Raw genomic sequence first — 14,632 nt, 5'->3', positions numbered from 1 at the left:
CAAAAGGGAAAGGAGACAAAACTCTGAGCCTGCGGAGGGAAAAGGTAAGGACAGTGAGGAGGATGCTCCACTTCTGCCCAGGGGCTGGTTTCCCTAACTACCAAATTCTCTCTTTTCTCCAGGTACCCAATCCTGACTCTGGTTCCCTTGTGTACACTTGATCCTTCTTCACAAAGGCGCTGGGATGGAGGGTCCCGCTCCTAGCAGCACGTCCCTAAGCTATAGGAAAAGTGCCAAGGAAGCTGGAATATTGAGAATACCCTGTATTTTTATTTTGCTTAATTGGATTAGCTTTACTTGCAGCCACCTGCAGAGCCTCTTTGATGTAGAGAAAAACATACCTAAGACTTTTCTCCAACTGAATTTCTTCAAGTCATCTATATATACCGACACAGAAAGACGTTCATGAAATATTAAGTGGAAAAAAATAATAAACAAGTTGCAGAACAAAGTATATAATGTAATGCCCTCTTTGGGAGAATTTTTTTTCTCTGCAGCTAGACTAATACCTGGAAAGAAAAATAATGATCAACTCGACTGCGTGGGAATGGAGAAGAACTTACACTTTTTATGTTATTCACTTCCATATTGTTGAATTACTTTAACACTTTAAAAAACATATCTGTGTAATATCTTTCAGTATATCTTCTGGGCTCTCATTTCCTTCTCTCTAAAGGACTGAGGCTGAGCCACAAGGCCAATTAAAGCTATAAAAGTACAAGATTTGTCTATATCTGACTCTCTGCTAATCCCTGTGGACAAAACAAGGAATATAACCTACAACTGCAGACCTCAGGAAGTCGAGAAAGAGGGAGGGATGGGGTGGGGTGGGGGGAGTGAATGCTCCAGGCAGCACGAGAGAAGTGCTCCAGGTCAGGGAAGGGTATGAGGGGTTCAGGAGACAGTGTAGGGGCCCCTGCTTGGAGCACAAGGTAGCTCAGAGTGCCTAGAGCGAGATGATGTTGATGGGTGGCATGGAGCGAGCTGAAATAAACCTTGACTGCCAGGCGTACACGGTTTAGTTTTATTTTGAAGGCAATTTGTGGGTGAGGAACAGGACACTGAAGTTTTTTTTTAAGGGTCAACAAAAGAAAAGCCTTGTCCCTTTGTTCCCTTTCATCTTTCCTGTGGTTTTCTTGTTACCAGATGGGACCCTTCTCATACTGCCTTGGAATATTTACATTTCAGAGGAAACCAGTCAGATGGCCAGGCCTGCAAGAAATGCACAGCACCATCCTTCTCTCCTGGTAGCAACGTACACAGTGCTGCATCTTAGAAGGTCCACCGTAAAAGGTAAGGATGCTCTGTGTAGGAAACAGTACTGTGCCAGGGTGAAGACAATCTGTCTGCCTTTGTAACCACATTCATTGTCAGCTTCATGGAACTAATCCAACTGAGTAGGAAGGTGTGAACTTCCTTTCTCTCCTGAAGATTCATTCTACAATAAAGGACGAATCCCTTCCCACTTGGAAGGTCTTTGTTTGCTACTCTCCCCAGCTTCAAATAAGTGCTTCTGAAAGTTAAAGTCGTGGGCCAGAATGTGTTATAAACTACAGAAGGCCTTTGTACATGTTAACACTGATTTCCTTAAATTTTATCTCACTTGGAATGATTCCCAGTATGAAAAAGATACCTAATTTAGATTAAAAAAATTAATTCTCACTGGATATAGAACTATGTTACCTATATACTCACACACATCGAATGATCAGTGTAAATTCCTACTGTCTTCAATTCCTCCTCTTATTCTTTCCTGAAGCCTCTTCAGACTTTTGTGTTGTCCATTCTTCTAGCACATATCTTGTCAAGATCACCAGTATCTCCCATGTAGCTAAATCTTTAAGTCATTTCTCAGACCTTATCTAAATTGACTTATCAACAGCATTCAACATGTTTGAGTCCTTATCACTTCCTTGAACCCCGCCGCCCCCGTTTGACTTTGACTCCATATTATCTTGATTCTTTTCTCCCTCACCAGTTATTCTTTCTGTTTGCTTTGCTAGTTTCTCTTCACATCCCGTACCTCCAGATGTTAAGATGCCCGGGGCTCAGAACTCTTTTTTCCCTGCTTCTAAGTTCTCACTTTCTTGGTTATCTCATCCATTTCAGTACTTAAATACCATATATATATATATATATACACACACACACACACACACCCCAGTCTCTACCTCCTCTCTAAACCCCAGGGACAGATATCCAAACACCTCAACATCTCCACTTCAGGCATCTCAAACAAACATGTCTCAACATGCCTCCAAATCTGCTCCTCTTGAACATTTTCTGATTTCGGGAAAGGCCAACACCATCTTTCCAAGTGTTAAGCCAGAGCTTTCGAGGCAATCTGGATTTTTTATTACCCTGCTCATCCAGTCCAATGGCAAATCCTATTGGCTCAAATTTGAGAACACACCCAAGGTCCCTGACTCCTCCCCAGCTGCACCACTATCATCTGATCTGAAACATCATCTCATGTCAGATTACATCACTTGGTCCTCAAAACTCTCCAGTGGCTCCCCATTTCGGATAATTTACAACTTCCAAGGCCAAAAAGCATCTTAAACCCTCAGCTCCTATTACTTTGCTGATCTCCCCCTTGCTAATCCCATCCCACGTCCCACTGGCCTCTCTGCTGCTCTTCAAACCTCCAGGTATGCTCCTGTTTTGGGCTGTGTGTTTTTTTCTCTGTCTAGAATTCTTTTTTCCATTTCTACATGGCTTCTTTTCTCATTTGCTTTGAGTCTTTGCTCAAAGACTACCTCTGCAATAAAGCCTCCCCTGACTGTCCTATCTAAAGTTGCAACTCTTTCCGCTGTCACATGGCCTTATTTTATATTTCTTCATAGCACTGACTGTTATCTCACCTTATGTTTCTATTGATTTGTTTACAGTCTGTGCGCTCCGCTAGAGTATAAGTTCTATTAGGGCAAAACTTTGTCTTGTTCAGCCCAATGCTTAGAACAGAATCTTATACAAAGGAGGTGCTTGATAAATATCAAGTATGATTGCCGCACAGGAATGCCGTTTTCTGACATGAAGGTTAAATTGGTGTACTCATAAATGAGGTAAAACCCTCACAAACATATATGGATATGTATTTTGAATTCACAGGGAAAAGTTTGCTATGGAGTTGGAAATAAATGTATGAGTAACCTGTGTATTAGACACTGCAGAATAGAGAAATATTTACACAAATTATATTGAAAATTGGGAATCTAAAGATTTTATAAATGTAATGAATTTTTGAAAACTCAACACTTTTATTAAAAATTAAAGAATTAAACATCCTAACCATGATCTGTAGTCATAAGAAAACAATGACAATAAAAATATAATATGCAAATGATTATGATATTATAAAAATGTATCTCTTAATTGGTATAGAAATCCCATTCTAGTTCAGAATAACAACTCTATGGATACTTCCTTTAGTATTAAATTCATACAATCTAGTAGTTTTCTATGGTATTTTACATATTTTTATATTATTTTTAAATTTCTTCATTTCTTCTTGGTTTTGGATAAACTGACATTTTAATTAATATAGTCACTAACCTTAGTTTAAAAATTGATCTCAGGAGTAATTTGATTTGCCGTTTTCAAACTTTGTTAGGGAAATTCTAAGATGAGACTCATTTATCAAAGTAGATTATTATGAAAACACTGCCCTACACCATCCTTGATTTAAGCATTATTTAATAAACTCTAGATTATTATCTGTATTATCTTCAATACAGGTGTTAAAATATATGCATGAGCAGGCTGTTGTTTTTTTTTAAGTGAGTGGTAGAGCCAAGACTTTATCTCCAAACTAGTACTTTATTTTCCAATAGAAAATGTTTATAAGGTATGAGTCTAGACCACTGTACTTCTATTTTTTATTTTTTATTTATTTATTTTTTTTTTAACATCTTTATTGGAGTATAATTGCTTTACAATGGTATGTTAGTTTCAGCTTCACAACAAAATGAATCAGTTATACATATACATATGTTCCCATATCTCTTCCCGCTTGCGTCTCCCTCCCTCCCACCCTCCCTATCCCACCCCTCCAGGCGGTCACAAAGCACCGAGCTGATCTCCCTGTGCTATGCGGCTGCTTCCCACTAGCTATCTACCTTACGTTTGGTAGTGTATATATGTCCATGCCTCTTTATCGCTTTGTCACCGTTTACACTTCCCCCTCCCCATAGCCTCAAGTCCATTCTCTAGTAAGTCTGTGTCTTTATTCCTGTTTCACCCCTAGGTTTTTCATGACATTTTTTTTTTTTTAATTCCATATATATGTGTTAGCATACGGTATTTGTCTCTCTCTTTCTGACTTACTTCACTCTGTATGACAGACTCTAGGTCTATCCTATTTTTTATTTTTTGCAGTACGCGGGCCTCTCACTGTTGTGGCCTCTCCCGTTGCAGAGCACAGGCTCCGGACGCGCAGGCTCAGCGGCCATGGCTCACGGGCCCAGCCACTCCGCGGCATGTGGGATCTTCCCAGACCGGGGCACGAACCCGCGTCCCCTGCATCGGCAGGCGGACTCCCAACCATTGCGCCACCAGGGAAGCCCCTAAAGTGCTTTTTTAAAAAGGTATAAGAAAGTCAGCACAATGACTAGAACAATCTGAACATTAGTCAACCTGTCATATTGTACCAAAGGTGACTTTGCTGTTTTCTAAAGGAGGGAGTAATATCTATTAGTGACTAGGACTTTGATGGAATTAATAATAGAATGAGACAAAAAAAAATCTCAAAAGACATAAAGCTACATACTCCTAGATAAAATGGCATATTCCTAGATAATATACTTTCATATACAAAGTAGTGTGTGAATACACGCACTAAGCATGTGTGTGTCTGTGTATAATTAATAAAAGGATGAATTATAAACACATATTAGATTCTTCTGAGCAAAGCCTAAAGAACCTTTACTGGAATGCTTCCGATAATGAAGAAGGTTGGTGGGTTTGACTTGTATTCTCTTTACAGCAAAAAGTGTTCAAAATTAAGTTGTTTATTTGTTTGCATTTCTCCCAGGTAGTCGAACATATCAGACTGTCAGACAGAGATATAACAATACTTCTTGTATTTTTCACGTGATAAATGGTGTACCGAGGCTTTGAATGCTTCAGCAGGTGTTGCAGTCCTGGTGAAGTCACATCAACACGCCACTTGGAATCTCTTTCTGAAAGTCAAAGTTGTCCTCTGAAAAGATTTAGGTGGAAATTGTGAACCTGTAACACCAAGCAAAATTCTCATTAACATGTTACAAATCCCAGGTCCCAAAAGGATCGTGTTATATGTTCCATGCAGATGATATTTTTTAAAACGAAAAAAAAAAAAAACTCAATGTCACTTGTACACAAATCAGGAAATAGTCATCTGGAAAAACTGCCACTCTGGGTGCTGAGAAGAAAGAGGGGTGCTTCCCCTCCACTGGGCCTTGGTCCTGGCCATGAGTTCCCTCAGAGAACTCTGTCAGCTACCTTAAGAAGTCCTTTCCACTCTTGGTCCCTCAGCTTCTCCTTTCTTTTTTTTTTTTTTTCTGCTACAGAAATAATGCTGATAATAGCCCCTGCGCTTTGGGACCTGGAAGCAAAGGTAAGCAAGAGACCACAAGCCTGCTTGTCAGAGAAGAAGAAAATAAATCTTTAGAAATATAGGAACATCTCTCTTATGTACCCTCAATCACTTCTATAGACATGAAAAAGGCCTCCAACCAGCAATAATGACAGTTGTCACAAAGTTATTGATAAGAGAATACAGTGACTTAGTATTTGGTGAAAAATTAAGAGTGCAGATTTTAAACAAATTCAGAGCCCAGTTTCCTCTCCTAACCTCTAGTACTGTACGCCCAACAAACTATTTGGCATCTCCACTTAGCACGCTGCAGTCAACATCTCCGAAACTCCTTAGCCACTGTCTATTGCCATCCGCAGAATCATATTTATCAACCGTCACTGTTCTCTCTCTCACATACCATGGCTGCCTTTTAGAGAAAGAACTATTGTCATTGAAAATGACAGAGAATACTCCTGGGGAATGCACAAGGCAAAAAGCAACAAAAAGACACAGCAGCTTAGAGCTATGAGCATAGGAGAAAAATCTCAAAAGAATAGAGAAATTTTGACATCACTATGCTATAGAACTATAGAAGGGCTGACATAAACAGTGATAAACCTGAGTTGTCCCAGTGCTTGAATTATACTAGATATATACTAAACTAGATTTATTTTAAAGTTATATTATTTCCCTTAAAACAGCAAATTATCCTCTACATTTGAGATTATAATACAAATGATTCATATTTTTTGAGCAAACAGTGTATGCTTGGCATCTAGCTAGGTCCTTTCCATACATTTTTCCAATAATTGTTTTCTCCATCTAGTCTGTTATAAAAGAACTGAGGCCCGGAGCAGTTGAGGCTCTCCTAAAGTGCTCAGCTAGTAGGTGCTCGAGTCAGGATGGAAACGAGGCATTTGACTCCAGAGTGGCACACCTCATGACGATGCTACGTTGCCTCCTTGAACAAAAATGTTGGTAACGGTTTTGAAAATTAAAACATCATAGGCCTGAATTCAGTCTAGAAACTTGATTCTTTAAATGGCATACTACCTGAGAATAAGTATTTATCTGTAAAACTCTACATCATAAAATAACTAGAAGATTTGTATTAATTTTGTGAAGCATTTTTATAATGAGATCTTCAAAGAGAATCTGAAAATAGAGTTTCATTCAGAAGAAAAACATGGAAACTCTACAGCAGAGAGAGACATTGATTTCTAAGACTCAAGACAGCATTTTCTTTTTTATGAGGGTGAGGCTCTAAATTATTAGGAAACTTTGGGCATTTTCTCCTTTAAGATTGTGCAAATTAATAAAAGGAAACCGCAGCCAAAGTTGGGGTTGGAAAGCCAGTAGTGGGAGCTCTCATGCCCTGCCCACCACTCACCTTTACCCCACCAGGAAGACATCAGTAACTGACTGACCCCAATAGGAAGAGACCACCTTGCTCTCCCAAACAGGAAGCGCAGCTACATTCCTGCTCCAGCAGGAGGAAGACTTCCTTCTTGCCCAGCATCAAGCCCAGCCAATGGAAAACCCAGCAGGTCAGCCAAAGACGAGCTATCATCACTTGAGCTTTTACCTTCCTCCAGTGAACTTTCCTTTTTTCCTTGCTGATGATCTCCTTTCCCTGTCCTGCCTTCCTTTTATAAAAGCCTTCCATGCCCTGCAGCTCCTCAGAATACCTCTGTTTGCCACATGAGATGCTGCCCAATTGATTCATGAATTGCTTACCAAAACCACTTCGATCTTCAGATTTACTCAGTTACTTTTTGTTTTTTTAACCAACAGCAGAGAAGTGCTTGTCTTTGCAGTTTTGCTCTTTATGGAGATTCCTGAGATATAGCCATAGATGACAAACTCTTGGTCAAAATTGTCCTCTCAAGGTCGATAATCTCCAATTTCTCTTTCCAAAACTTGAAACTTCACGTATTACATCATTTTATTTGTATATGGAGAACACCGACCTGTCAAAAAACCTTGACCTGTCCATGTGTGACCAGCAAATTCCCTCAGTGTCAATGAACGTTTTCGGGGTGTATCTGACTGTTAGAAGAAAAATAAAATGAGGGATGAGTTTTATCGTTTCAAATATTTTTAAAAACGAAAGTTATGGTTAACAGAGAACCGACCCAAAATGTATGGGATGTGCTGGGCTTGAAAACTGTTCCGTGGCCAGAGATCTTTCTTGAAGGGGTGATCTTTCTACACGGACAGGTACTGTGCTCAACACATGTTTTTGTGGATGCCTTCCTCTGAGCTAAATGAAGGATGATATGCTCTTGTTTAAAATAAATGCAATCCTTAAAAAGACAAAAGAAAATCTATATATGCTTCAATCAGTCGCTCGTTTATCATTCATTCACTCGCTTATTTGAAAACTTTTATTTAGATATTGCTAAGTATAAGGTCCACTAAACACACCTATCAATTTAATTATGTAATTGTAGTTTTTAACCTGGTAAAGTGGTAGGGCCTTAATAAGTAAATATGGATTAAAAACCTTAACTGCATAAAATTCTTAATATTAAAGTATGATAGAAATGTTCTTCTGCATTTGTGAAGCATCTGACTTTTTTTAAATGTGATATTTGACTGCTTTTAGGATTCCACTCTAAGCCACAATATTCTAAAGTTAAATATTAAAGCTTTGCAACTCTTGCCTTCTGAGAATGAGTTTTACTGTTATATTCAGGGAGGCAGAAGGAATGCGAGAGAAAGCCCTGCCTCAGCTGGTTTTTCTCTCCCTAGGCTTTATGTTCTCACACTTGGGGGTCTTCTGTGTTTTATAAAATAGACACAAGTTACTTGTATTGGAGTGAAGTGAGCAGTCATTATAAATCTGGGGGAAACCTGGTTAGGCTTTCTACCAGCAGCATACCTTCCCCAGACTTTCTGTGGTCGCTTGGCTGAGTTGAGCCTGGGTGAAGAAGACATTATGCCTACATTCCAGTGAACATGGCAAAGAGTAACTGTAAAAATGAGAGCTGGGAAAAATGGCAGGGTATGTTACTGTGTTCTTAATCTATGCCAGGCATTATTTAACATCTATAAATTCATTTAATCCTTATAACAATTCTTTGAGGTAGGAATCATTATTGCCCTTTTATAAGTGAGAAAATTAAGGCTCAGGGAGACTAATTGGAAGCAAATCATATGAAGAGTTTGTGTGGCAGGATTCAAACACAGATCAGCCTGTCCCCTGACGTAATCTTCATGCCATTTTCTTCGCTACACCATCCTGACCATCAGATATGGCCTTGACACCTGGACTTTCTGATTTAGTTCGGGCCGTGTTTTTATTTCACAAAATATTGAATTAATCCTCCCACCTCCTATAAATTCTCAAAAGCCAGTTACTTTCAAGAAACAGATCATGGAGACATTTTATGCTACCGTGTTCATGTGGAAGTGTCCAAATTATGTTTGTTTGTTTTCCAACAAACAATGTAAATGGTGCACTTAAATATTAAGAAATCTGTCTTACAGAAACAGGACGCCATCCGGGAACTGCCATATTCTGCTCCCCAGTCTCTGAGCCTATTGGTGGCAACCTGCTCCTTGAGGTCTGAACTGGTGGGGAGGCCGTGCGGTCCACGCCAGTTTGCCTGTAAACACAACAACATGACCTGAGCACCCAGGTACAGAGACGAACAGACCTTACCACGAAGCTATTAATCACAACCTGCCTCCCAAAGGAAACGCCAAGTAGGATGAGCTGAGTTTCTACAAGATGGGCAGGGGACTGAGTCCCAGCCCCAGTCACCTCTGTGTTTAGTAAGGACTGTGAGCCTGTATTTACTGAGTGCTCAGCTGTGCTAGCCCCTGCGCAGAACACGGAAGTTTTTGAATACCTAGTTCCTCTCCTTAAGAAGATTGCAAAGTACTGAAAACAAATCAGGTCATTAGATTACAATGCAATGCAGTTGATATAATATAGTGCTACGGTGTCTGGTTCTGAATACAAGCACTGTAGAAATTTAGGGAATAGAGCAATCAATGAAGGATAAAATTAATTCTCAATGTGCAAGGCCTAGATGAGGAAAACCACAAAAATTTATGTAAGGTCATAAAAGGCAAAATATGTTCTCTGATGGGAAAACTAAGTTTTGTGAAAAAGTCAATTCCTACATTTTTAATAGATTTAATGCTATGAGGTCCAATGTGATACTTTTTTTTTAAATTTGACAACCAGATTGTAAAATTTGTCAGCATGGGTAATTTCAACAAAGGAAGAGTAATGATGATAAAAGACCTTCCCTACCACATATTAACACTGAAAAATTAAATTGTCTAATTTGTGCACAATAGAGATGGATATTCTAGAAACAGATTCTAATTCATTTATTTATTAATAATAAATTCATGAAAATTAAAATATGACAATTTTTGATTCATCAAGTTTTAAAATATACATACTAACTAAAGTTTACAGGCTGCAAGGAAATAGTCTTGTGGATTGCTGGTGGGTCTATAAATTGGTAGAACCATTCTTAGAAGAACTTTGGAAAAATATTTCAAGAGCCTTAAAAATATCCATAACCTTTGACCTGGTAGCTTTACTTCTAGGACTTACCACCAGGAAACAGTTTAAAGACATCCTTACTAAAATTTATGTAAGATAACGTTCACTGTACAATATAATAGTGAAAATATAGAAGAAATGAAAATTTTCAGTAATAGGGCAACACAGTAAATTATTATATACCCACATAATTATATTTTAGTCATTAAAATCATGCTTTCAAAAATGTCTGATAGGGCTTCCCTGGTGGTGCAGTGGTTGAGACTCTGCCTGCCAATGCAGGGGACACGGGTTTGTGCCCCGGTCCAGGAAGATCCCACATGCCGTGCAGTGGCTAGGCCCGTGAGCCATAGCCACTGAGCCTGCGCATCTGGAGCGTGTGCTCTGCAACGGGAGAGGCCACAACAGTGACAGGTCCATGTACCGCAAAAAAAAAAAAAAAAAAGTACAAAACTCTACACTATATTAAACTTTCACAGGTGGGGGAGGAATTAGAAAAGATACGCTAAAAGGGCTTTTTAGCATGGCAATAATTTTAAAAATGTTGAAAGACATGGATCTACAAATAGGGAGAGGCCAGGACAAAACAGGAAGGGAATGTACAGTTGGAGGTGTCTGAATTTATTTCAGTAAAAAATAGAAAAGGTTTTTGATGAAAGCCTGACAGTGGAGGCCGGGTGGGCTGGGAGGAAGAGGAGAGAGCCAGTAATGTGCTATTGACACGGCAGAGGATGACGAAGAGGGTCCCAGGTGGCCAAAGTGACATGGAGGAGGGAGTGAGATCTTGAAAGAATTAACAGAGCAGACTCAAATAAAGCTGGAAAGAGCACTTCCGACTAGTGAAAGAAACGCTGACTTATCATAAAGCTGTAAAGGGTGCTATGGAGTGCATCTCGAAGGAGTCCAGTCACTCGTTAAGCACTGGCAGCTGCTTACACATCCCCCCCCCGCAGGGGGACCTAGATGCGGTCCCTGTAATAACTCCCTCCCGCGCTGCAGGAAGCCTGGTGGCCCGATGGTCCAGGGGCTGGTCTCCAAAGCCAGGCAGCACTGTGGGGGAGTGATCTTTGGCCAGTTATTTGACTCCTTTCAGCCTCTGTTTCCTCATCTTAGATTTGGGATAATGTGAGTACCAACTCAAAGGTTTGTGGTAGGTCACAAATAAAATAATAAATGTGATTCATTTAGCTAGTGCTGGGAACATGAAAGCAGTCAACAAACACTGGCTGTTGTTAACACAAGTATTGCCTCACACTTGAGTGAGTGAGAAAACTGGAAAGCTCCTTCGTAATTCTAAAGGAAGAGACAAATTCCTTTCTAATAAGGCAATGATTTGATGTTGATCCCTAAGGTCAAAAGATTTTCTGAAATTCCCTACACAGAATGAAACTCGCCCTTCAAGATAAATAAAAACTAATGGGTATATGTCCCTTTTATTTTAACCGCATCTTATGTACATCAGTTTTTACACCTCACAATGAAAGTATTAATTGTGTCTATATAAAAGCATTAGCTAATGATTAGTTTTACAGACTCAGCCATTGAAACCCACCTAAGACCCTCTCCATCAGGAGTTTCATTGCGCTTAGCTGCCTGTGCTGTAGGTACACGGGCTGACTGTATATTCTAGTATCTAGCCAATAGCTAGTATCCAGTAGTAAGTATACTACTGGAACAAATTCATGTTAAATATCCAAATAATGAGCTACTTAGAAAACCGTCCACATAAGATCTGACAAGGGATGCTTTGTCCAGAATAAACCATAAACCCTAATTGACAAGCATCTCTGTCCTCCGTGACCTTTGTTTTACCACCAGAGAAACAAGACTTACAGTTTCGTTCCCCTAAGAACTTCATCACTGTACACGCTGGGGATTTTTATTCGCTGTGATTCTGAGGTAAGAGAAGGCAGCCTCCTGTATGCCGGTGTTTTCTTTGCAGAAGTCTGTAGTCCGCGAGCCTCCAAGATCCTTGCCAGACGGTGCTGGGCCGAGGCAAGAGCACCGGCCCCTAAACCCAGAGATCTGTCCTCTTGCTCACTCCTGGGGGAGGGAAGTCAAGTTCATTACTCACATGTAAGCTCTATGCATTTGCTCATTACTAGGCTTTGTCTAGAACACAGCCTGGCACGTAGAATTTAGTCCTATTTGTTGAATGAATGGACAGACCAGCATTTCCAGTTCAATTTTAATTTCAGTGAAGGATCATCGACAGGGGGAAGAGATCTCATTGTTTTAAGTCTCTCACTGTTTGTAATCAAACCGTATAGCCCACAAGATTAAGAATTCACAGCTACAGTCCCCTTTTCTTATCGGCCCCAACCTAACAGGAATTGTTTTGTGGTTGTCATTAGAACAGGCTGTTTTCATTCTTACGCATTGGCTGTTACGTGCTCAGACACACCTGGAGCATGGGATTAAATGCAATTCTTATCATCTCGTCCTCAGTGGTCTTTAGTGGTCGAGTGTGTCCAGCGCAGGGAAGAGGCTGGGTGGTTATTTTTCATACGTACTGTGTTCTGTCTGCAAAGTAAGTAGGTCTCTGCTGAAGCGGTTTTGCTTGAATTGTCATCACACCATTCAAGTCACTATAAAAATTATTGGAGAAGCGATGAATCTGAGGAAAGTGAAAAGAATAAAAATTAAACAGCACCCAGGGCCGTTGCAATTACGGATGCCTGTCAGGAGCCCACAGGAAACAAAGGGCAGCCTCCAACTGGCTAACTTGAGGTGCATTTAGTAAAGGGACCATACTTTCTAAAGACGTGTGAAGAGAAATGAATAAGGAATGAGCAATTCCCCAAGGCTTGTTAACAGTAGGGACACATTACCACACCTAGGCTCAGAGCAGCAAGAAGTGAGGGAGAGGTTTCTGGAATCTGGACCGGGTAGCTGATGGAGAAATGCCACCAACCCACTGTGACCCGGTAGAAGGGCCAGGAGGAAACAAGCCAGGCCTCGTTCTCCTCCGTGCTCTGGCTCCCAAAAGCTGCAGGGCAGGGAGCCCTCTGTTCATTCGCTGTGTGTTCACCTTCACCAGGGTGAAGAGGGTGGACAGAGAGTCTGGAGAAGCAAAGAAAAGGTGTCCCAGCTCCCACTGGTCAGCTTGTCTGGCACCTCTCCTCCGACCCAACCCTTCACAGCTCACCCCAGTGAGCTTCCCGGACCAGCTCCAGAGCCTGGGAAAACCTGAGACCAGAGACTGACAGGCTTGCATTTGAATCCCAGTTCTTAATGCCCCCTGCTTGGTCATCTTGGAAAGATTTTTAACTTCCTAATCTTTACTCTGGGGGATAATGATTCCTACTTCATAGAGTTATTAGAAGAATTCAATTCGATAACCTTGGTGAAAGCATGAAGTCAGGGCTAAGTAATTATTAATTTCCTATTCCATCCCATAATATGACCAACTAGGATTTAAAATAATTTATAGCTTCAGGCAAACAGGATTTCTGAAACTAGAATTATAGTTCGAGAAAAATGTGGCACCCCTAATCACATTTTCCTCATATTGAATATATATAAAAGTAAATGTTAGAGGAATAAAGTAAGACCTATTGTGATTATCACTAAAATGCTTTGACTATTTCAAAATAAACTCTACTAGTACTTTACTTTTAAACTTTGTTGCCCATTCACTTTCTTTTAACTTTTATCCAAATGCAAACAACAAAATAGCTGTAAAAAGCATTTTAAAAAACCATAAAAAACTGTAAACACAACAAAATATCTGTTAAAATAAATCCTTAGGTTTTAAAATCTCCGTATTTTTCAAGTGTATTTATATTGCCTTATAGTTAAATGTTCTCTTCTAGGTTGTCATCAACTGTTCCTTTATGTGATTCATACTTCAATATGAAAAGTGAGCAATACTGTTGAGCCTGTCAGAGCAGTTTGAAGAGACCAAAAAGTTCATTAAACTGGTAGCAATTCCAAAAGTTTCTTTTGAACAGCACGAACAAAGACTAATTGTAAGCCCTTAAACTAGAGGGTAAAACAACCCTATGAGATATTTCTGTTTCAATCCACTGCTCCGTGAACCTTGGGCCCTATTGCTCCTATGCTGGGTGCATATTTTCGTCTCTGCCTTGTCATCCTCCCTTTTCTTTTTCAGCTTAATAAATCTTGCCTGTCATTTAGGATTTAGTTCACGTATTACTCTACTTTGTGAGGGTATGCTACTTTCCCTCTGAGCCCCACAGCATTAATGAGCTAAAAGACATCTAATTATAATATAATAAAATATGATATGATCTATAATTAGCATCTGATTATAATAATCAAAGCTAACACTTAGTCTGCTCTGTGCCACACACTGTACTAAATGTCTTATCTCCTTTAATTCTCATGGCTTCCTATTTCACAGATCCTGTAGATAATGGAACAGGCTTTGAAAGAAAGGGGCAGATTCAAGATCACAGAGTCAATAGCTTGTGACATTGGACTCCAAAGTTGTAGTCTATATCCAAAGCTCAAACTCTCATCCACTCTAAACATATCGTGTGTGTGTGTGTGTGTGTGTGTGTGTGTGTGTGTGTGTGTGTGTG

The 14,632-nt window shown here is 39.9% G+C and overlaps 1 protein-coding gene across 3 annotated transcripts in view; it reads right to left on the bottom strand.

Annotated features, from left to right (window-relative positions):
• Positions 1 to 4,991: 4,991 nt before the first annotated feature.
• FAM149A (family with sequence similarity 149 member A) overlaps positions 4,992 to 14,632 on the bottom strand; it is a 22,914-nt gene continuing 13,273 nt past the window's right edge. Inside the window, exons 9-13 of one of the 3 annotated variants that reach the window (XR_003436238.1) lie at positions 12,599 to 12,702; positions 11,919 to 12,128; positions 9,048 to 9,168; positions 7,295 to 7,606; positions 4,992 to 5,229 (exon numbers count right to left, since the gene is read on the bottom strand). Coding sequence is in view for 2 of the 3 variants with exons in the window: in XM_027122666.1 (XP_026978467.1) it covers positions 5,156 to 5,229; positions 7,528 to 7,606; positions 9,048 to 9,168; positions 11,919 to 12,128; positions 12,599 to 12,702 (588 nt within the window). In the remaining variant the exon portion in view is untranslated. The remainder of the gene's footprint in view (positions 5,230 to 7,294; positions 7,607 to 9,047; positions 9,169 to 11,918; positions 12,129 to 12,598; positions 12,703 to 14,632) is intronic. The other 2 variants (XM_027122666.1, XM_027122665.1) reach the window with 2 other exon arrangements.

Source organism: Aethalodelphis obliquidens, unplaced genomic scaffold (assembly GCF_003676395.1).
Source record: "Aethalodelphis obliquidens isolate GAN/ISIS:26980383/991018 unplaced genomic scaffold, ASM367639v1 scaffold25, whole genome shotgun sequence".
NCBI lineage: Eukaryota > Metazoa > Chordata > Mammalia > Artiodactyla > Delphinidae > Aethalodelphis > Aethalodelphis obliquidens.
Note: the sequence above shows the minus strand (reverse complement) of the source record. Positions and strands in the feature narration are given on the sequence as shown.